General features: G+C 40.0%; 1 protein-coding gene across 1 annotated transcript in view; it reads left to right on the top strand.

The window, feature by feature from the left end:
- Positions 1-25,237, top strand: part of LOC137660303 (nucleoporin NUP188-like) — a 163,798-nt gene that overhangs the window by 135,034 nt on the left and 3,527 nt on the right. Inside the window, exons 26-27 of the mRNA XM_068395097.1 lie at positions 6,708-6,911; positions 20,976-21,161. Of these exons, the coding sequence (XP_068251198.1) occupies positions 6,708-6,911; positions 20,976-21,161 (390 nt within the window). The remainder of the gene's footprint in view (positions 1-6,707; positions 6,912-20,975; positions 21,162-25,237) is intronic.

Raw genomic sequence — 25,237 nt, forward strand, 5'->3', positions numbered from 1 at the left:
GCAATCAGTCAGGTCTCCTTTTTTTTTTGCCATTTTCACCAACACTCCTAACTCCCATTCATCAGGTTTTGCCTCTTTATGCCACATTGTACAAAATAATCTTATTATATTCTGGAAGTCACTTCATTTTCGGCCAGCATCATCTCAAAGTATTCTGGGAGTCATTTAATTATCGGCAGTGCATGCCAATAATTTCCCAATAATGGAAACACCTATCCAAATAGGGTAGAGTCATCAAAGCACAGGACAATTGATCAGGCAGTCCTATTAGACATCGATCGATCCCTCTGCATGGTTTGTTGGAGAAGTAGCACTGTACCAAAACTCAGCACCACCTTATGTGTAAGTAACAACAAAACACTTATTTCTATCTAACAACACTCATTGATACTGTAGTGTATTATATTACTGTAATATATGTATAGTGCTATCACTACAGCAAAGCTTAATTAGCTAAGGTGAGACGACACATCACTTGTAAGTGATTGCTGTCTTTGTGAGGCCCATTCTCAACCCTACCAGCTTGCCGATTAATACATAGCCTGTATCTGCATACTGCATATTAAAGTATTTTGTACTGTATACAGTTGAAATACGATCGCTAGAGAGTTATAGGGTCCTTTGACTGGCCAGACAGTACTACATTGAATACTTCTCTCTGGTGACGGTTCACTTTCCCTTTGCTTACACATACACAGAATAGTTTGGCATATTCTTTACAGATTCTCCTCTGTCCTCATACACCCGACAACACTGAGATTACCAAACAATTCTTTTTCACCCAACGGGTCAACTACTGCACTGTAATTGTTTAGTGGCTACTTTCCTCCTAGTTAGGGTAGAAGAGACTTTAGCTATGGTAAGCAGCTCTTCTAGAAGGACACTCCCAAATCAAACCATTGTTCTCTAGTCTTGGGTAATGCCATAGCTCTGTACCATGGTTTTCCACTGTCTTGTGTTAGAGTTCTCTTGCTTGAGGGTACAATCAGGCACAGTGTTCTATCTAATTTCACTTCCTCTTGTTTTGTTGAATTTATATAGGAAATATTTATTTTAATGTTATTGTTCTTAAAATATTTCATTTCTCCTTATTTCCTTTCCTCACTGGGCTATTTTTCCTGTTGGGGCCACTGGGCTTATAGCATCTTGCTTTTCCAACGAGGGTTGTAACTTAGCAAGTAGTAAGAATAATAATAATAATAATAATAATACTGTTAGTAGTTCTTTTCCAATGAACGTATGAATATTCATCGTAAGATAATTACTATAACAGTAAAAATAAAAAAAAGACTAGTTCAAGTACAACGCCACTTACGATTTACGAAGTTTTAAGCAGCGAAATCTTGTGACTCATGATAAAATCCTTGAGGTATTGAATAGGAGGTGTACATGTATACGTGTTCCTACATGCAACAAATCCTTATGTAACTTGACACAAGTTGCTTTACAAACAGTTATTATTATTATTATTACTAGCTAAGCTACAACCTTAGTTGGAAAAGTGGGATGCTATAAGCCCAAGGGCTCCAACAAGGAAACATATCCCAGTGAAGAAAGGAAACAAGGAAATAGATAAACTACAAGAGATGTAATGAACAATTAAAATAAGTTATTTTAAGAACAGTAAGAACACTGAAATATATGTCATATATAAATTATAAAAACTTAAAAAAAAATAAGAGTAAGGAAGAGAAATAAGATAGAATAGTGGACCCAGGTGTACCCGCAAGCAAGAGAACTCTAACCCAAGACAGTGGAAGACCAAGGTAAACAGGCTATGGAACTACCCATGACTAGAGAACAATGGTTTGATTTTTTAGTGTCCTTCTCCAAGGAGAACTTCTTGCCATAGCTAAAGGGTCTCTTCTACCCTTACCAAGAGAAAGTAGCCCCTGAACAATTACAGTTCAGTAATCAACCCCTTGAGCAAAGAAAAATTTTTGTGGGATATTATTACGACTAGTGAATTACGTAAATTCCAGAGCTCTGAGAAAATTATGCAACTCCCAGACAGTAATATATATGAACACTGAATATCCAAAGGTCTCTTTACGTTACACTCAAAACAAAACTGGTCGATTACTTTACGTGAACTTCTAAAACCAACCCCTTACTTTTGTTCTTAGGGATGTGAGCCAAGTACTGGAATAAGTGTTGGTAATTGAAATAATACACACTTTTAAAGAATAAATATATTCTATAAAACATAACAATTAAAAAGAATTAACACCAAAAATAAATCACTCGAAATTTAAATCAGAACTATACCTGAGACTTACGACAAATCACTTCAGAAAATAATGAAACCCTTGTTTCACTAGAAATTAATTTTATAAAATATTTAATTTTGACAATTAATGAAAACAGTTAACACTTTAATGTATAAACCATAATGAAATTAACATATATGTAACTGTTACACTTATGTATGTCTTGTTTCACACAAGGTTACAGAATGGTTAAGCAAAATTTTTAATGCACTTCACTTTAACCTAACTATACAGGGCTAGTTACAAAATAATCTTCAATGTAAATTACATATAATACTCACTTCAATTTTCTTCTAAACAGATACAAAAATATATCAATGTTTCATGAACACTACACTTTTGAAAAAAAATACTATTCATGTATGAGAGGAGGCTTTAGCTGGAGAGGCACTTGAGAGACGGTTGGCCGAACGATGGCTTTCGTAATCAGGCTCGAATTCTCTGTCTGTCATGCCTTGCTAGGCCCCTTATATGTGCACCCTAATTCATTCCAGAACCTTCCAGTTCATCGTCTGGAAGCTTTGGGGGCAGGGCTTTACGGCACCAGAGTTGCCAACCTGTCAAGTTGATGACGGGTACCAACGTCACATGGCGAGGGCAACCTCTCGGCTAACTCCACCCACCACATCTCGTAACATTACAAAAAAGAGAAAATCTAACTAGAATCTTCAGGCACTTTCTAATCATAGAAAATAAGGACAAAATCCCTCGTGCTACCTCGTGTGTGTCATACAGCATACCTTAATAAGTTTACATAAGACTTCGTAACAAAACTACGTGAAATAAAGTTAATTCTTTAAAATGACGTAAATTTACATATATGGAACTGAATGAAAATACAATTAAAAGAATGATGGAAGTCTTGTGTAATTTACATATATTACTTAATCCTACGTGAATGGAACTCACCTTACGAGCTGGTTATACATCTCTTAAATACACAAATAAAATATGTGCATAAAATATCTTACTGTCATGAAGACCAGCCTCTTGAGAATATGCTTGACAAAAACTTTTGTGGAACAAAATTTCCATGATGATGGATGCTGGGAGAATGAGATAGACTTAGCGAGAGAAAGTGGCATTGTGCAGTGAGGGAAATGGCTCAAAAGCCAGGTGTAAAGAAGTGCTAGTGGTTTAAAAACGGACTACATGCAGAAGTTTGAAACAAGAGTTTCACGAAGAATCAAAACTTTATTTAATATATGCAGCTCTCAGTACTGTGGAATATTGAAATGGCAATTATAGAGGGCTGACTGTAATCCTATGTATAGTAGTACAATTTATTAAAATTTTATACAAATGTCATAAATATTTTTACTTCTCTCTATTGTTTCAAAGCTTATCCAGGTTAAGTAAAATATATGAACATGCATTTTAAAGTGCAGCTCTGAACTGTGTAGCATAGTGAAAAATGACAAATGTACTGCATACATGATACTGATCAGTATAAAAAAAGTATCCGCAAACATTAATGTGTGTAGTTAATTCCTGAACTGATTTTTTTAGAATTCCTAATCGTCTCTTGTCCGACAATGTCATATGTAAAATGGTAATGAGCATGCGCGATGAGGATCAAAGCGAAATACTATTAGTATGGGGGACTAATTGTTAGTCGTCAAGTAACAAAGGCTCTCGGAGGTAGCGAAACCAAAATGGCTGCCAGGGAGCGGTATCTCCGACTCCCGAAACTAAAACATTCAAGAAAATGAATATCACGGATATCGCTACTTACCAGAACCTCAAAACTCATAGTTTTAGTACTCAACTTGGTGGCAGAAGCTTGAATATCCGACATCTTGCGCAGGAAAACACTCAAAAACCGAAAGTCACAGGATCAAAGGAACGTGCGTGCAAATACTAAAGATGCTATGAAAGGAGTGAAGATGATCGCGTGGGTGGAGGTAGTAGTAGTAGCGATCAGTAGTGGAATGTAGAACGGCGCCTCGTAGTAACGGGGGTATTTGAAGAGGAGATATCTAAATGGCACGAGATCTCTGACAGTGGTTTTCACGCCCTAGTTATTATACCGACACCTTATATAAGTGAGCGAGCTGGGTTCATCCCTGGCATTCCAATGCAACTTTTTTCTCTGGTAATATATAGCAGTTATATACCTTATAAATGATGCTAAAAGGAGCATTTCACGAAGCGGCACAGGTTGAGCCCAGAAATAGATTTTTCCTTTGTCAAAATCCCTTTTTTGAGAAGTGTTATCTCATATCTAATTAGATGATCAGTCTTTTCCGACATTTGTAAGTTAAGACCTCATAATTTTAGGGGAGTGGATACCACTCAACCTTTTGATCCACAACACCTCAATTCCCTAACTTTTTTTTTTTACATTTTACTAAACTCGTCCTACCACAAAAAAATTTTAAGATAGGACTTGATGTTTTTTATCATATAGATGAATAAATTTCCTTTCCATTGATAACTATGTTACATATTTTATAAAATTTTCATATACGTAAATAATATTAGAGAAAAAAATGGTCATTACTGGATGTAAATTACAGTATGTCCAATGGCGTTGAAGGGATTAGAAATAGAGCCCATAAGTTACATTCAAAGGCACTCAAAGAGTTAATTTCATTAGGAGTTTGTCTTAGGAAAGGGTTATTGTTGCATAGTAAGGTTAGAATTCAGTTTTTGCTTCTCATTATTTGCTAAGTGTATTGATCTATTTAAATGAGTTAGGCTTTGCTTCCTATTGCTTCTCTGTAGGATTTTTAAAGATAAGTTTTGAGAAACTATTAGTTTATAGATGGTAGGTTTTTTTTGGGCCAAAAAGTTCTAAGTATAATTTGAGGTTTTGTGAGTATACATCCAGTAGTTAATAGTGAAGAAGCTTTATGTATATAGGAAAGCACTTAGTTAAGCTTGGTCCTCCTGCCAGAAATGTCTTGTTGTAGGGATTGATTTTGTCCAGATAGCCTCCCCTTCGAGGATTCAGTGGTGCGGTTGGCAGGAGAAGGATAAGTCTATATATCTGATGATGCATGGGTAGAATATTTTGAGTTAAAATGTGGTAAGTTTAGTTTTCGGATTGAATTCAATGGTTTTAGATGTTTTTTTAGGTTTAACCCAATCTGGTCGCCTTGCCAATTGGATACTGAACAATGTGACTTCCAGGTATGGGTCATTCAAATGAATTTAATGTAATTATAATGATACCCACTTCACGGCACTTTCCCCAATTTTAGCGATTTGCCGACATAAAAAAATACTGCTAGGGTGCCACAGCCTACCCTCCACCCTGTTAGCCACCACAAATTAATTTTCATATTCTGAATCCCCTATTGCCACTACCTCAGTGGTCACCAAGGTGACTGGATGAAGCAGCAGGGCCTATCGGAACTGTGTCACAATCACTCACCTTTCACATCTATCCTATCGCCTAGAACTTTCTTCACTCCATACATCCACCCAAACCTTGGCATTCTTCCTGTACTTCTACCATCAACTCTTGCATTCATCACCTTCTATAGCAGACAGCCATTTTCCATTCTCTCTACATGGTCAAACCACTTCAACACATTCATATCCACTCTAGTTGCTAATTCATTTCTTACGCTTGTTCTCACCCTCACTACTTCACTCCTAACACTATCTAATGAAGATACACCAGCCATACTCCTCAGGTACTTCATCGCAAACACATTCAATTTTTATCTCCACTTTCTTTCCCCACAGCTCCGATCCATATGTCACAGTTAGTACAATTACTTTCTCATACAGAACTCTACATTTCATTTCCAACCCTCTATTCTTTACCACTCCCTTCACTGCCCCCAATTTTTTACATCCTTCGTTCACTCTCTGACATACATCTGATTCCACTCCATCATTTGCAGCCACAACAGACCCCAAGCACTGAAACTGATCTACTTCCTCAAGTAACTCTCCATTCAACATGACATTCAACCTAGCACTACCCTCCCTTCTTGTGCATCTCATAATTTTACTCTTACCCACATTAACTCTTAACTTCCTTCTTATAGTCACATCATGTAATCTTGTCTCCCCCCCCTACTTTATATGGTATGGTAAATTTGTTAGAGGCTTCTCTCGGCTTCAATTAGAGTGATGTTCTATTTTGGTAAAGTTCTGATTCTTCACCAGCTAGCATCATTATCTAACACTGGAGGGAGTAAGTATTGTATATTAGCAAGAGTAAATTTTAATATTTTAATTTTATGGCTGAAAAGATCTTACTTTTAAGGATATAGCTCTGAAGCTCTGACTTCCAGGTAAGTATTGAAATAATTTTACGTAATTCTAAAAATTATGAATTTGTTTTCATAATACTTTTACTGTATATCTTTTCAATTTGAGTCATTTTAATTTACTATGTACTTCATTATCATGCAATTTGTTTCATTAAAATGCAGTGTGTACAGTTTATTGGACATTAATAACTTCTTCTAATTGTAGGTACTCTGCACCTGTCTTAGTGCTATAAATACATTGGGTCCAGACTTGACAGACTTGATGTGTGGGCCTGGGATTGATGTTGGGGCATGGACAATGTTTTTCCATCCTTCCTTTCGCCCAGTGTCTGCGCATGACCCTACTGCTCAACCAAGTTTAGCCTCCCTCACTTCTGTTCTGGATCTTTTTGACAGTCATGCATCCAAGGTAAGAGATTGTTTTCTGTTCATTTGCAGTGTAGAGTACTCAGTGTGTATTGTGTTAAGCTATCTGCATTATTATTTTTAGTTAAACTCTTGTGACCAGCTACATGAGAATTATTTATTTCAACTCCGTATTCTGGTTCAATTACCCAATAAACAGAATTTTATTACTAATAACATTTATTTCTTCTCTACTTACAGTGTAGTCATCCTGCTACTATCATAATCATACTGGCCTCCCAACTTTTAGGTAAAATAAGAAAATTCTCTCTCTCTCTCTATATATATATATTATATATATATATATATATATATATATATATATATATATATATATATATATATATGTATATATATATATATATATATATATATACATATATATATATATATATATATATATATATATATATATATATATATATATATATATATATATATATAAGTGAACCCTCGCTACTTCGCGGTTCGACCATCGCGAATTCACCACTTCGCGGATTTTTTAGATAACCCATATATATACAGTAACATATATATATATATATATATATATATATATATATATATATATATATATATATATATATATTATATATATGTATGCATGTATTTATGTATATATGTATGTATGTATATATGTAGGTATGTAGATATATATAATTGCTGTTCCAGGTGTTGAGGTGCCAGTGATGGGAGATGAGAATGAGAGAGAGATTACAATAGAGGAAGTGAGGAGAGCACTAGATGAAACGAGAGTAGGAAAAGCATCTGGTATGGATGGTGTGAAAGCTGAGATGTTGAAGGAAGGGGGTGTGACTGTCCTTGAATGGTTGGTGAGATTGTTTAATGTGTGTTTTGTGTTGTCAATGGTACCAGTAGATTGGGTCTGTGCATGTATTGTACCACTATATAAGGGTAAGGGAGATGTGCATGAGTGTTGTAATTCAAGAGGTATTAGTTTGTTGAGTGTAGTTGGAAAAGTGTATGGTAGAGTACTGATTAATAGGATTAAGGATAAAACAGAGAATGCAATCTTGGAAGTACAGGGTGGTTTTAGAAGAGGTAGGGGTTGTATGAATCAGATTTTTACAGTTAGGCAGATATGCGAGAAATATTTAGCAAAAGGTAAGGAGGTGTATGTTGCGTTTATGGATCTGGAGAAAGCATATGATAGAGTTGATAGGGAAGCAATGTGGAATGTGATGAGGTTATATGGAGTTGGTGGAAGGTTGTTGCAAGCAGTGAAAAGTTTCTACAAAGGTAGTAAAGCATGTGTTAGAATAGGAAATGAAGTGAGCGATTGGTTTCCGGTGAGAGTGGGGCTGAGACAGGGATGTGTGATGTCGCCGTGGTTGTTTAACTTGTATGTTGATGGAGTGGTGAGAGAGGTGAATGCTCGAGTGCTTAGACGAGTATTAAAACTGGTAGGCGAGAATGATCATGAATGGGAGGTAAATCAGTTGTTGTTTGCGGATGATACTGTACTGGTAGCAGACACAGAAGAGAAGCTTGACCGACTAGTGACAGAATTTGGAAGGGTGTGTGAGAGAAGGAAGTTGAGAGTTAATGTGGGTAAGAGTAAGGTTATGAGATGTACGAGAAGGGAAGGTGGTGCAAGGTTGAATGTCATGTTGAATGGAGAGTTACTTGAGGAGGTGGATCAGTTTAAGTACTTGGGGTCTGTTGTTGCAGCAAATGGTGGAGTGGAAGCAGATGTACGTCAGAGAGTGAATGAAGGTTGCAAAGTGTTGGGGGCAGTTAAGGGAGTAGTAAAAAATAGAGGGTTGGGCATGAATGTAAAGAGAGTTCTATATGAGAAAGTGATTGTACCAACTGTGATGTATGGATCGGAGTTGTGGGGAATGAAAGTGATGGAGAGACAGAAATTGAATGTGTTTGAGATGAAGTGTCTGAGGAGTATGGCTGGTGTATCTCGAGTAGATAGGGTTAGGAACGAAGTGGTGAGGGTGAGAACGGGTGTAAGAAATGAGTTAGCGGCTAGAGTGGATATGAATGTGTTGAGGTGGTTTGGCCATGTTGAGAGAATGGAAAATGGATGTCTGCTAAAGGTGATGAATGCAAGAGTTGATGGGAGAAGTACAAGAGGAAGGCCAAGGTTTGGGTGGATGGATGGTGTGAAGAAAGCTCTGGGTGATAGGAGGATAGATGTGAGAGAGGCAAGAGAGCGTGCTAGAAATAGGAATGAATGGCGAGCGATTGTGACGCAGTTCCGGTAGGCTCTGCTGCTTCCTCCGGTGCCTTAGATGACCGCGGAGGTAGCAGCAGTAGGGGACTCAGCAGTATGAAGCTTCATCTGTGGTGGAAATGTGGGAGGTTGGGCTGTGGCACCCTAGCAGTACCAGCTGAACTCGGCTGAGTTCCTGGTTAGGCTGGAGGAACGTAGAGAGTAGAGGTCCCCCTTTTTTTTTTTTTTTTTTTTTTCTTGTTGTTGTCGGCTACCCCCCAAAATTGGGGGAAGTGCCTTTGGTATATGTATGATGTATATGTGTATACATATAAATATATATATATATATATATATATATATATATATATATATATATATATATATATATATATATACTGTATATATATATATAAATAAATATATATATATATATATATATATATATATATATATATATATATATATATATATATATATATATATATATAATCTAAAGTAGGAAGATGTGATGTAGTTCTAAGGGAATAGTATGGGAAATATGTCTGGGTAATAAGCAAAGCTCTACCTCCAGTTTGTTTCTTCATTATGATCAGAGATAAATGTAAACAAAACATTGGTTGCCATTTTTTAACGTGCTTTTTAGCGTGTTTAGGAAACGCATGATATAAAATTGCCTTTAATATTTGTGCCTGTTTTAGTTTAGGGTACTGTAGTACATGCATTAAGTGTTCTGTACATTAAAGGGTAGTTTGTTAACAGTACTACGTACAAGGGAAGGTTTTAAAAGTCTGAATATACATGTTGAATAAATAGGTAAAAATGGTGTCACTACTTCGCGGATTTTCACCTATCGCGGCTGCGTCTGGAACCTATCTACCGCGATAAACGAGGGTTCACTGTATACATATATATATATATATATATATATATATATATATATATATATATATATATATATATATATATATATATATATATATATATATATATATATATATATATATATATATAAGGGATTTTGATGAAGGAAAAAATCTATTTCTGGGCAAGGAACCTGTGTCACCCAGTGAAATGCTCCTTAAGCAGCATTTCTAAGGCATAAATATTGCTAAATATAGCAGAGAAAAAAGCAATGGATGGAATGCCAGGAATTAACCTAGCTCGCTCACTCAATGAGTGTTGGTATAGATACTGGGGCGTGATAGAACCACGACCATAGGTCCCTCACCAGTTAGACCTCTCCTTCATCAACATCCCCTGGAACATCACCCGACTGCTGCCTCTACTCCTTGTTTTCAGCAGTAATCACCAAATCATCTACTTATAGCAACTCCCACAATTCTTCTTTTCTGATCTCTTCACTTAACACATCCAAGACCAGCGCAAATAAAAATGGGCTTAATGCTGACCACTGATACAATCCAACACTAACTTCAAAGGTTTCTGTTTCTCCAACAGCTGTTATTACTTTTGTCCTTTTGCTTTTGTATATCTTCCCCTATTATCCACCACAAGTAAAGCTCCATAGGCTGACTCCCCTACTGTTGCTATCTCAGCAGTCACCATGGTGACTCGAGGTAGCAGCAGGGCCTATTGGAACTGCGTCAATCATTCCTATTTCTAGCACACTCATTTGCCTCTCTTATATTTATTCTCCTGTCACCTAGGGTTTTCTTCACTCCATCCCTCCACTCAAACCTTGACCTTCCTCTTGTAGCCAACTTCTCCCATCAACTCTTGCATTCATCACCTTCTTCAGCAGATAACTATTTTACATCCCCTACATGGCCAAACCACCTAAAGACATTCATATCCACTCTAGCTGCTAATTTATTTCTCACTCCCATTCTCACCCTCACTAATTTGTTCCTCATCCTATCTAATCGAGATACACCAGCCAAACGCCTCAGACACTTCATCTCAAACACATTCAATTTCTGTCTCTGTCGCTTTCGTTCCCAGCAACTCAGATCCATAGATCACAGTTGGTTCAATCACTTTCGCATACAGAAATCTCTTTACATTTATCCCTAAGCTTCTATTCTTCACCCCTCCCTTCACAGCCCCCAACACTTTACATCCTTCATTCACTCCCTGGCATACATCTACTTTTTATCCCTAAGCTTCTATTCTTCACCACTCCCTTCACTGCCCCCAACACTTTACATCCTTCATTCACTCCCTGGCATACATCTACTTCCACTTCGTCATTTGCAGCAACTGCAGAACCTAAGTACTGAAACTGATCTACTCTCCATTCAATCTAGCACCATCCTCCCTTCTCGTACACATTAACTATCAACTTTCTTCTCTCACGCACCCTTCCAAACTCTGTCCCTAATTGATACAGCTCGTCCTCTGAGTCTGCAACCAATACAGTATCTTCCACAAACAACTACTGATTCACCTCCCACTCATATATCTAAGAATACACAAAATAAATAATTTTAATACTACTGATTTACTTATACACTATAAATTGTAAATATATAAACATAAATATTTTTGCAACGGAGGTTGATAAGTAGATGCTTGTACTAAACCTCATACTAGCCCTGATATATTGCCTAAATCTAGTTCTGCTTCATCACCGATATTAACTTGCTTCTATCGTGAGCTTTTCTTGTACCAACTTGACCTAAGGTGCCGTGTTTTTTATTTAAATGATTTGGCTTATGCCCGTATTCTAAAACCGAATGAAGACAACTTGTTTCTCCTTAAATTCTACTACCAAACTACCATTTTTATTTTAAATACTGTTCTTAATTAAATCAAGGGAGAAAGTTCAGTTTGTGCTGGGTAGCCAACGTAATGGTTATAACTACTGTATACTGTACCTTGATATTCCTCCCTTGGCCCTCTGTCAGGATGACCTGACATCCGAGGAAGTGGAGATGAGAAGGCAATTCTTTCTGTTTTATCTAGATGTTGAATAGCTAGTTAAAAAAAAGTTAAAAGTTAAAGTTGCGGGTTTTAGGTCTCCACAGAGACGATTTACATCGTCCTCCTCGGGTGACCATTAGCCAGCTGGGACTATCACTAGTCCCCTCTAACCTCCCCCCCAGGCGCCACGTGGGAGTACCCCCCGGTAGAAGGTCTCACAGTATTCGCGTCCCTGGGGGGGACCGAACTCGGGACCTCTATATTAGAGATCCGCGATGCTACCAACCTTGCTATCCGGAGTATAGTAACTTCAATGATATGAGCATGATGATTACAAAGTAAGATTAATTGAAATGATCATTATTTTCTAGTTTCTTTACAAAGGATTAAACTCTGTAAGTTTTGCTTTAGTGAATCCTCCTGATCTTTATTAGTTATTACTTCTGAAAAAGGAACTTTTCAAGAAAAATAAAAACAATGCTGACTTTACTCTACAATAACCCTAATCTGGTGGCACTTAATGTGTACGTAGTCTCCAGATTCTGGTTTGACCCATTACTCCTATCATTAGTCACTATTTTTCAGTTGTATCTGTGCTCAGGTCTCACTTTCACTGTGCTCTTAATGTTATGGAATTATCTTTCTTTCTCTTGTACTGTACTTGCATTTTTTCTGCCAATGCATATGACAGTGAAATCAAGGTCTATCACAAATTTCCTCATTATTGGCAAATCCCAACAGTGGAATGTTTTCAAAAGCTAAGGCTTTTTTTGCTTAAATAATTCATCTTTATTCCTTGCAATGTTAAAGTTTAGTACAACTATCCCACCATTTTAATTAATGTAGTGGTCAGTTAATGAAAATTCAGTGGAATTAATCACATACATACATATACCATGGCACTTCCCCCAATTTTGGGGGGTAGCCGACATCAAACAAATGAAAAAAAAAAAGGGGGACCTTTCCTCTCTACGTTCCTCCCAGCCCGACAAGGGACTCAACCAAGTTTGGTTGGTACTGCTAGGGTGCCACAGCCCAACTTCCCCTGTTATCCACCTCAGATGAAGCTTCATAACGCTGAATCCAATACTGCTGCTATCTCCGCGGTCATCCAAGGCACCGGAGGAAGCAGCAGGGCTACCGGAACTGCGTCACAATCGCTAGCCATTCATTCCTATTTCTAGCACACTCACTTGCCTCTCTCACATCTATCCTCCTATCATCCAGAGCTTCCTTCACTCCTTCCATCCACCCAAACCTTGGCATTCCTCTTCGACTTCTCCCATCAACTCTTGCATTCATCACCTTCTTTAGCAGACAGCAATTTTCCATTTTCTCAACACATTCATATCCACTCTAGCTAACTCATTTCTTACACCTGTTCTCACCCTCACTACTTCGTTCCTAACCCTATCTTCTCGAGATACACCAGCCATACTCCTTAGACACTTCATCTCAAACAGATTCAATTTCTGTCTCTCCGTCACTTTCATTCCCCACAACTCTGATCCATACATCACAGTTGGTACAATCTCTTTCTCATACAGAACTCTCTTTACATTCATGCCCAACCCTTTATTCTTTACCACTCTCTTAAGTGCCCTCAACACTTTGCTTCCACTCCACCATTTGCTGCAACAACAAACTGGAATTAATAAAATGAATTAATTTCAATAATTATCTGATCTTCATTGGTTGCCCTCCTGTTTTTTCTCTTTAGTGGTGGTTGTTAAGTTTCATTACACAATACAGCAAGAGAATTTGACTGCTAATGGTGGGCAATGATAAATCTCGACAAAGTCTGGCGACTACCGGGCTGACTAGCCTGGAAACTTGGTTTATTGCACCATGAAGAAATTTTTTTTTTTTTTTTTTTTTGGTTCAAAAGCTTACATTTTTGAAGATGATTTGGTAAGAATTGAAATGATAAATTTTATTATGAAAATTATATTTCTTCATAATTAACATTGCATCTTAATTTCATATTTTTCAATATCAAACTTACCCGATGATCATATAGCTGCATCCCTGCTGCCCGACAGAAAAAATCTACGGGCGGAATACGCCAGCGATCGCTATACAGGTGGGGTTGTACATCAACAGCGCCATCTGTCAAGTAGGTACTCAAGTACTCGATGTCAACAAAGAACCAATTTTCCCTCTGTCGTGCCACAGGCAAGACCTACTAAATACGCCGTCCCTAACTGGATTTGTTTTCACAACGATTTGGTGAAGTACACTATTCCAGTTTTGAGCTTTCGCTATGCAGGGGTTTTATCTTCATTTCAAAACTTGAACTCGTCTTGGCCGACCCTTCCCTTAGACGGAAGTGTTGGTGACGAAGAGAGTATGGACTCTCTTTCACTTTTAAATGGCCGACCCTTCCCTTAGACGGAAGTGTGTTTAGGTTTTTGGTAATTTTGCTTAACAAGTTATAGATCTATTTTTTTTATATCTCTCCGCCTTTATAGGCCTCTTCGATTAACTTTCCATTTATTATAAACTTATAAAAATTAATTTTTATGTTGTTTATATGCGACCTTTCCTAATAGTAGGCGGTCCTTACTTGGAACCGAAGTTAATTAACATTGAGCCCGTCATATCGTATTTACCTTTTAAGAATTTATACTTTTTTAATTTTAATGTTTTGAAAGAATTTCTTTGATAGTCTCGTACTGTTTTCAAAGATGAACTGACGTTTAGTTTAGTCTCCGCAGTTGTTGACGTTCAGAACGTTCAACATGCGCTCTATCGTTACGATAGAGAGAGAGTTTTTCACGGTTTCACGTTGCAGTAAGAGTAAACCGATTCTAGCGTTTCGTTCATTCTTTCTTAGCTTAAATGGTTTAAATTCTAATAAAGGAACTTTTTATTTGGGAAACCTTTCAGTTTTTTCCTTTAGCAAATAATATGTTTTAACGATATATAATTGGGCTCTTCTCTCAGGTTCTAAGTCAAGAGAGAAGAGAGAGAGAGATAGAGACGGAGGGAGAGAGAGGAGAATAAACGTTTTGTTCAAGCGTTTTTTTTTTTTTTTTTTTTTTTTTTTACTCTTCTCCCTAGTCGCTGTAGGGGAAGTAGGTAAAACGTTTCTAGAGTTTTATTCTTGTTCCCAGGCTTTATGCGGTGAGAGATTTTAAACGTAGTTTATTTGATCTAGTGTTTAGTCTCTTTTCCAGCCACTGAATTCTTTATCTTTAATTATGTTTTTCTGTTGCATTGTAAAACTCTTTTCGCAATTACTACCTTTTAATGAAGGATAGGATTGCGTGTTTCAGGTAGAAATCAGTTAAAGTTTCGATTTCAGTGAAATAAGTGCAAACAGAAAATCAAAAGTGATAAAGTGATATGCGCAAAGTGTTACAGTGTTGCGTTCGAGGGTTCGTCTGTTCGTGCCAGTTGTTCACCTAGTCCGGGACCTCTTACAAGCTCCCAAGCCCAGGGGAGAAGTAATGTCGAACGACTTATGGGTTCCACAGGCCTTGATCGACGAACAGACGTTTCCCTCGGTGGTTTCGGGTGTATCTACACACGTTGCCGACGTGATCGCCCCACCCACACAAAGACGAGAGAGCCCATTTATTCCTCGTCTGCGGAAGAGGTTTCTCGCAGAAACCATGGACCAAATCTTGCAGCTTTTTTAAGTGCAAGTCGGTCCCTTCCGCGCAAGTCCAACGGCCTAGGTGTAGCCACTGGGTCAGTTCGGATTCGCTGCAGTTATCCGACGACTGCACACCTCCCAAGAGAGGCAAGGTGGTACCGCAACAGGCAGTAACTCCGTCTGTTGCCGCACCAGCTGTTTTAGACCCTCAGTCACAACGGACAGTAGCTCCGTTTGTTGCCTTCATACAGGAGTATCGTGCTGAGAAGGTTGACACTGCACCTGTTAACCTACAACCTGCCACGGTTGTGCGCTCAGCAGATACTGCGGCTGCCTGCTCCCACACTCCACCTGTGAGAGCTCCACCACCGATGCGCAGTCGACCCTGCCAGACGCATGTTCATGCTGCACCCTCCGTTGACATGCGTGAGCTACCGCATCAGCAGTGGGAAGGTGCTGTCAAGCTGCCGTGTTTTGACGCAATGCGGCATGCTCCGCAGCCCACGGCAGTCCCTCCCACGCACCAGCACTCCGCTTTTGTTGTTGCCAGCTCCCACACTCCGACTACGGAGAAGGGTGACGATGCACCCGTTGGCCTACAGCCTGCCACGGTTGTGCGCCCAGCATGGCTGCCTGCTCCCACACTCTTGTTGTGAGAGCTCCTCCACCCATGCGCAGTCGACCCTGCCAGACTCATGCTGACTCCCACAGACACACGGAGCACTCCGTTGCCGTGCGTGAGCTATCACAAGCTGCCGTGTTTTGACACGGTGTGTCAGCCTCCGCAACACACTGTGGTTACCGCCACTCGCCCGCAGCAGACTAGTCAGTCAGGAGTTGAGGCTTCCCCACACAGCTTTGGTTGTTGCCAACTCACACGTTGCCTTCTGGTCTGCTACTAATGCACCAGTGCTGTATGTCCTCACGCACCTGTTGTGGTTGACAGTTCAGTTTTTGACAGTTCACAGACTGTCAAGCAATTACTTAACGTTGCCTTCTGGTCTGCTGCTTATGCACCAGTGAAACCCTCACTGAGATAACCTAGCTTTTCTCGGACATGGTTCCTGTAGATGAGAAAGTGCTGTTCTCCCTCCTTCTGATATTCCCTTGAGGACTCTGTCATTTGGAGAGGAGCCTTAAGCTGCTTAGCCTCCTATGGTCTTTAATTAAGCATAACATGCTTCCAGGGATGGTAAATGGTTCCGCTTCAGTCGCTAACCCCGTCTGTTGCCACACCTGCTCCCATAGACCTTGGGCTTTGTTGCAAGACATGCAGTCCAAGCTTAGTCCTTGATAGAGGATTTTTTACGGAGAAGAACCTTCTAGCCAACAACCTTCCTACCGGTTGGTTGTACGCCCTGTTGACGCTGAGGTATCCTACTCACGTCCGCCAGTTGAGATGGTTCCTCCACCGGTGCGACCCAGTGTGGGTTGCCAGTCGCACGTTGACGTTAAGCGACTCTCGGAGGTGGTTGTGGACGTTCAGTGTGTCACTAGGAAGAGGTTCAACAACCAGCAGAGGTGACTTGTTGTGACGCAGTGCGGCAACCTCAGCAACCCGATAAGGGGTTGTCTGCACAACCCAGACAGTCTAGACAGTTTCGGGTTGTCGCTGTACTTCCTCGCGTCCCCATGGTTGACAGTTCACAGACTGTGCAGCAGTACCATGATCTTGTGTCCGGCTCCGTCACGCATCCACCAGTGTGACCGGATTCAGCGAGTCAGATGTTGCCCACTCCGTTGCCGTTTCCTCATCAGTTTCGGATGAGGAACCCTCTGATGAGGACATGGCTGAACAAGACGATCAACCCCCAGCCCTGCTATCCATACAGAAGATGCTGAAGAAGGAACACGGCCCTGTCAGGCTGTGGATGAGTCTGGTTAGGACACTGTCATCCGTGGTTCAATTGGTGTCACTTGGAAGACTACACCTCCGTCCTCTTCGGTATCATCTAGCTCTTCACTGGAAAAGGACAAGACGCTAGAAGCGGTCTCGATCCCGGTTTCCGGAAGATAAGTCTGGTCTGACTTGATGAAAGGACTTTATCAACCTTTGAAAGGGTCTTCCCCTGACTGTTCAGACTCCCAACCACGTTCTCTTCTCAGACGCATCGGACGTAGGCTGGGGTGCGACCTTAGGCGGTAGGGAATGCTCGGGATTATTATTATTATTATTATTATTATTACTATCCAAGCTACAACCCTAGTTGGAAAAGCAAGATGCTATAAGCCCAGGGGCTCCAACAGGGAAAAATAGCCCAGTGAGGAAAGGAAATAAGGAAATAAATAAATGAAGAGAACAAATTAACAATAAATCATTCTAAAAACAGTAACAACGTCAAAACAGACATGTCATATATAAACTATTAACAGCATCAAAAACAAATATGTCATAAATAAACTATAAAAAGACTCATGTCCGCCTGGTCAACAAAAAAGCATTTGCTCCAACTTTGAACTTTTGAAGTTCTACTGATTCAACCACCCGATTAGGAAGATCATTCCACAACTTGGTAACAGCTGGAATAAAACTTCTAGAGTACTGCGTAGTATTGAGTCTATGGAACTCGAGTCAAAGGACAATGCATTTCAACTGCAAGAAGCTTCTGGCAGTACATCTGACCTGGAAAAGCTTCAGGTCTCTCCTTCAAGGCAAAGTAGTGGAGGTGAACACGGTCAACTCCCTGCTTTGAGGTACATCTCCTAGCAAGGAGGGACCTACTCTCTGACATGGTACGAGTTCGCAAGTGACCTCCTCTCCTGTTCAACAGGTCTAGACTTTTCACTAGTAACGAGTTTCATCCAAGGCAACTTGAATGTCTTAGCAGATTGTCTCAGTAGGAAGGGACAATAATTCCAACATATTGGACCCTCCACAAGGATGTATGCAAGAGACTTTGGGTCACCTGGGGCCAGCCAACCATAGATCTCTTCGCAACCTCGATGTCCAAGAGGCTCTCAATACTTTGCTCACCTTTCCCGGACCCAGCAGTAGTTCTTATAGATGCCTTTCTACTAGATTGGTCTCATCTAGATCTATATGCATTCCCTCCGTTCTAGATTGTCAACAAGGTACTGCAGAAGTTCGCCTCTCACGAAGGGACAAAGTTGACGCTAGTTACTTCCTTCTGGCCCGCGAGAGAATAACTTACCGAGGTACTTCGATGGCTAGTAGACGTTCCCAGATCTCTTCCCCTAAGGGTGGACCTGCTACGTCTGCCACGCGTAAAGAAGGTACTCCAAGGCCTCCACGCTCTTCGTCTCACTGCCTTCAGACTATCGAAAGACTCTCGAGACTAAAGGTTTTTCGAAGGAGGCAACCAGAGCGATTGCTAGAGCAAGGAGAACATCCACCCTTAGAGTCTACCAATCGAAGTAGGAAATCTTCCGAAACTGGTGCAAGTCAGTATCCGTATCCTCGACCAGTACCTCTGTAACTCAAATAGCTGACTTCCTCTTATATCTGAGGAAAGAACGATCTCTTTCAGCTCCCACTATCAAGGGTTACAGAAGCATGTTGGCATCAGTCTTCCGTCACAGAGGCTTAGATCTTTCCAACAATAAAGATCTACAGGACCTCCTTAAGTCTTTTGAGACCACGAAGGAGCGTCGTTTGGTTACACCTGGTTGGAATTTAGACGTGGTTCTAAGATTCCTTATGTCAGACAGGTTCGAACCACTTCAATCAGCCTCCCTGAAAGATCTCACCTTTAAGACTCTTTTCCTGATATGCTTAACCACAGCTAAAAGAGTCAGTGAGATTCATGCCTTCAGCAAGAACATCGGATTCTCATCCGAAACGGCTACATGTTCTACATCTTGGTTTTCTAGCCAAACACGAGCTGCCTTCTCGGCCTTGACCAATATCGTTCGATATTCCAAACTTATCGTATGGTTGGAAATGAACTAGAAAGAGTATTATGTCCTGTAAGAGCTCTTAAGTTCTATTTTAAAACCTTTACGAGGCCCGTCTGAAGCTTTATGGTGTTCAGTTAAGAATCCATCTTTGCCTATGTCAGAGAATTCTTTATCCTATTTTTATCAGACTGTTAATACGAGAAGCTCATTCCCTTCTGAATGAGGAAGACCAAGCTTGGCTGAAAGTAAGGACACACGAAGTTAGAGCTGTCACAACTTCCGTGGCCTTTAAACAAAATAGATCTCTGCAAAATATATTCGACGTAACCTATTGGAAAAGCAAATCAGTGTTCGCGTCTTTTATCTTAAGAATGTCCAGTCTCTTTACGAGAACTGCTACACTCTGGGACCATTCGTAGCAACGAGTGCAGTAGTGGTGGGGGCTCCACCACTACAATTCACTAATTCCAGAACCTTTTTAATCTTTCTCTTGAAATATTTTGGGTTGTCCGGAAGGCTAAGATGCCTTTCGCATCCTACTTGATTTGGCGGGTGGTCAAAATCATTTCTTGAGAAGCGCCTAGATTAGAGGTTTTGATGAGGACCTTTAGTATGGGTTGCAACCCTTCATACTTCAGCTCCTAGGAGTCGCTCAGCATCCTATGAGGATCGCGAGGCTCAGTAAGGAAGACGTACTTAAAAAGGCAGAGTAATTGTTCAAGTCGTCTTCCTTACCAGGTACTTATTTATTTTATGCTTGTTATTTTGAATAACTGCTAAAAAGAAATACGGAATACTTACCTCATAATGTCAACTTGTAATGCTAGTCTCTACCCACCCCCCTGGGTGTGAATCAGCTATATGATCATCGGGTAAGTTTGATATTGAAAAATGTTATTTTCCTTAGTAAAATAAATTTTTGAATATACTTACCCGATGATCATAAATTAAAGGACCCACCCTTCCTCCCCAATAGAGAACCAGTGGGACAGAGGAGAAAATTGGTTCTTTGTTGACATCGAGTACTTGAGTACCTACTTGACAGATGGCGCTGTTGATGTACACCCCCACCTGTATACCGATCACTGGCGTATTCCGCCCGTAGATTTTTTCTGTCGGGCAGCAGGGATGCAGCTATATGATCATCGGGTAAGTATATTCAAAAATTTATTTTACTAAGGAAAATAACATAATTTTTTTTATGATTTTATATTACCAAATGGGAATTTGGTGCAGTGCCAAATTTAAAGTCTGCTACAGTGGCAAGTGAATAAATTTTTGGTGTTTATATATTAATTTTGAATTTTCCCTTTTTTAATAGTAGTTATTGTTACTATTCAATTATTTATAATTGAAAAAAAGTAGATGAATACGTATACTGTATAGTATTGTACTAGAAAAAGAAAGCCAGAGGTTGCATGGGAAATTTTATATATTATGGTTGCAATTAACTAGTATACTTTTATGCACTTTGAAATTAATGTCTTTCAAACCCTTAGCTGAAAAAACTTTATTGACAAAAAGTATTTTCTCTTTAGGAAAGTAGAGGTGTGTCGCCTTGTCGAAGTGGTGCTCCAGAAATTGGACTAGATACCAGGGTTCTGGCTACATGTGCTGAGCAGGCACTACTGATCCTTCTAACCCAGTCAACTCTAGCACTTATGAGTCCAGAGACTGCCCCACGTGATGCACTTCGAGTACGCCATGGGCTCGGAGATGAAATGGTTTGTAATTTTTACCTTGATTCCTGTAGCTAGTTAATATATTTATACACCTGATTTTCTACCTCCTCAAAGAAATGAGTTGCTGAATCCAACTTGAATATTGTTAAGTATTTCAATGAGATCACTGGATCAAAATTTTAGATTGTCACAGGACTTGCCCAGTAATTTGTTGATAAATAATAGGCAAAAAATGGAGCACAGTGAGGTGGGTAGAGACCTAAGGGAATGGATAAAAAGTAATAGGCAGGAAACAGTCCAGTTTTGGAACATTTGGATGAGAATCTTTAAAACAATCTACTTTGTGATCTGCAAGGCTCACTATATGATATTACTTACTATAAAATAGAAGTAGCTGTAGATTTTATACAGGAATAAAAGCAATTACATGTATTACTGAAACACTTTATTCAGACTACTGGGCTGAAAGGATCTATAAGGAACCTTTATGAATTGTAAATTATGGCTACATATTCTCGGTGTAACATACCAGAGGCTGTTGCCCCACATTGAGAGAAAATAGCAGCAAGATTATACTAGTACATGGTAACATTTCATGCAATTTGCTGACAAAATTGTTCAACCATTTACATTAGTTACCTTGCCCAGTGTTTTTATCTACAGCCTCCGTGTACTTGTATTAACATCTTCCATTCGCTCTTTTGATAGGGAACTTCTACTAGTGCTCTTAGCCCCTGCATCCTCACAACTAACACATGTTACTCATTTCAGAAAATTTGCTCTTTTCTGTACTGTATCTTTTAAGACTTCACAATATCGTCTAAACCTTATAATAGATCCCAACAGATTTAGTAGTAGGCAATGGAACTCTAACAGGACCTCCTTTTTAGCTCGCAAGACCTATCAGTTGTCCAGATGTAAAATGACATTTATTTCTTACAGGTGAGGTCACCTTATCTAGATCCTTGACCCTTGCAAAGAACTATGGAGCTTTGCTTAAGTCGAAGAAAACGCATGAACTGATTCATCTGGCATCCACTTACCAACCTTAGAAATATTTTTCTAATTTGGATGATAGGCATGTGAAAATAAACATGTGACAGATTTTCCGAGAACAACCATAAAGACAGATGATGGGGTTTCATGAGAGAACTTTCTCACCACTAGGGATCTGTTGAGCCATGAGACATCTAATACTGGTTGCCACGCCCGATGACTTTGGCATCAAGAACAGGCAATGGTAAAAGGCAGGGAAGGACCTATGTAGAACTTCTCCAACAACTTTTAGACCTCCAGCAGCAAAGCCTTGGCCATAATACATTGTCCTGGAAGAGCTGCTGAAAGTAAAGGGTGAATCAGACCCTTTCTCCTCCTCAGAATCTGGAACTTTGAGAAATCTCTGACACTTTCTTCGATCCTTCCCTCTCTTAAATCTGTCACTCTTGACCCCGGTCTGTGAAAAATTGGCTAGATTTTTTTCGGTGGCAATTATCTCCCTAACAAGGGGTTCATACTTATGTGGATCCAATGCATTCTTCTTGATTTGGTTTTGACAGATGATGGCCTTTGCCTACTGGATCTGTGACCCTCTTTGGGCGTTCCAGTTATGTCGGTAAATGAACGTATTGTACCTGCTTTTCTGACACAGATTCAATGGCCATAGAGTCCACCACCATATCCTCTTTCTAAGTGATAGCATACTTTGCCAGTACTTTGAAAGAATTGGCAAAGCTATGTAGGTTAGTGCTGTCTGGAAAAAAGGCCCTTGCTATCTTGGCTTTCCATATTCTTTACTTGTGAGCTACCTTCGTTTTGAAGAAAAGGGATATATCTACATTGTATTCCTCTTTGCATGTTGACAGAGAGTAACACAGTTGTTCAGAATGGTGCCTAGCTGTGTTACTCTTTTACAAAAGTCCCACCCACAATGTCACAAGATTTGTTTTTTATTTCATTTCTTTTTTGCACAAGTATCATTTCTACAAAATATCATCTTCATGTCTTATATATTTCATATTTGCATTGAACATTGTTTTCACGAGTAAAAGTTAGCCAACTCCCATTATTTCCATTTATTGACATTCTATGTAGTATTTGTCATGTTCTTACATGAGCAGTCTATTTTCAAGCCTGTGATATACCAAAAACATGAATTACAGTGGAACCTCTACATACGAATGTCCTAATATACGAATTTTCCAACATCCGAAGTAAAATTCGACCAAATTTCTGTCTCGACACCCGAAGTGTTGCTCCAACATACCAAGTAAACATTACGCGTACGCGTGGAATTTTCTCGAAAGCGTCCAGTGTCGTTTGTTGTTGACGCCGCTAGACGGCAGCACATCGCAGGGACGCCAATCGAGCGTCAACTTGATCAGTCCTCACATCTCGTGCGCATCATGTGGTTGTCCTCTATTCGCTCAGTTTTAACAGTGTTTTTTATCTTCCTTTTTCACGTGTTGTTTTCTGTGTTCCGTAATCATGGGTCCTAAAAAGGAAGTAGTAGTAGTGGTGAGAAAAGGAGGAAGTCTATGCTTTCATTAGAATTAAAGCAAGAAATAATAGAAAAGCATGAGCGAGGTGTACGTGTTAGCGATCTGGCTAAACAATATGGCCGGAATATGTCTACGATCTCGACGATCATAAAACAGAAGGCAGCCATTAAATCAGTGAAACCTTCTTAGGGGATCACGATTATTTCCAAACGTCGTAGCCCTACCCTTGAAGATGTGGAACGACTTTTGTTAATATGGATCAAAGACAAGGAGATTGTTGGCGATATGATCACGGAAACGATCATTTGTGAGAAGCCCAGCGCTATCTACAGTGACTTGAAAGCGGTGCGCTCTCAGGGTGACGTGGGGGAGAGTTCAGCCAATCCTACGACGGAGGAATTCAAGGTGTCTCGAGGTTGGTTCGAGAAATTTAGGAAACGGACCGGGATTCATTCAGTTGTTCGTCATGGAGAAGCTTCGAGTTCGGACACCAAGGCTGCTAAAGACTTTGTTAAAAAGTTTGAAAGCATCGTGGCGGAGGAAGGTTCCGTAGAGCAGCAGGTGTTCAACTGTGATGAAACCTGTCTGTTTTGGAAAAAGATGCCTAGTCGAACGTACATTACCGCCGAAGAGAAGAAAATGCCTGGACATAAGCCAATGAAGGATCGGTTGACTCTTGCGCTTTGTGCCAACGCCAGCGGGGACTGCAAAATAAAGCCGTTATTGGTTTACCATTCCGAAAACCTTAGGGCATTTAAAGCACATAGAATTAATAAAGACCTGCTACATGTTCTATGGCGTTCTAATTCTAAGGCTTGGGTTACTAGGCATATCTTTGTGGAATGGGTAAACGTAGTTTTCGGCCCTGCTGTCAAGAAGTATCTTCAGGAGAGGAATTTGCCTTTGAAGTGCTTACTTTGTTTGGACAATGCACCCGCTCACCCCCCCCCGGACTCGAAGATGATATCATCGACGAATACAAATTCATCAAGGTGTTGTATCTTCCACCGAATACCACCCCTATCCTCCAGCCCATGGAGCAGCAAGTCATCTCTAATTTTAAGAAGCTGTACACCAAGCACTTATTTAAGCAGTGCTTTAATGTCACGCAAAGCACCAACCTAACTTTGCATGAATTTTGGAGGAGCCACTTTAATATCGTGCACTGCTTAATGATCATTGATCAGGCTTGGGAGGGAGTAACTCATCGGACCCTGAATTCCGCTTGAACGAAGCTTTGGCCTGATGCTGTTGCTCCCAGAGATTTCGAAGGTTTGGGGCCCGAGAATGAACCTGTGGTTGCCGCCAAGGAAGACGTCAAAGAGATTGTATCCCTTGGCAAGTCCATGGGTCTGGAGGTCGATGAAGATGACATCACTGAACTCGTCGATGAGCATCATGAAGAGCTCACCACCGAGGAACTCGAGGAGCTGCAAGCCATGTAGCATGATGAGTTCCAAGCGCAGTTGAGTGAGTCGGAGGAGATCGAGGAGGTAGGCCAAATCTTAGGTATGGCGTAAATAAAACAGATGTTGGCATATCATCAACACGTTGATTTCATCGACAAGCATCACCCACAGAAACTTCAGGTTTGCCATGTTGTTGCGCAGTTCTATGATG

The sequence above is a fragment of the Palaemon carinicauda genome, chromosome 20 (assembly GCF_036898095.1).
Source record: "Palaemon carinicauda isolate YSFRI2023 chromosome 20, ASM3689809v2, whole genome shotgun sequence".
Taxonomy (NCBI): domain Eukaryota; kingdom Metazoa; phylum Arthropoda; class Malacostraca; order Decapoda; family Palaemonidae; genus Palaemon; species Palaemon carinicauda.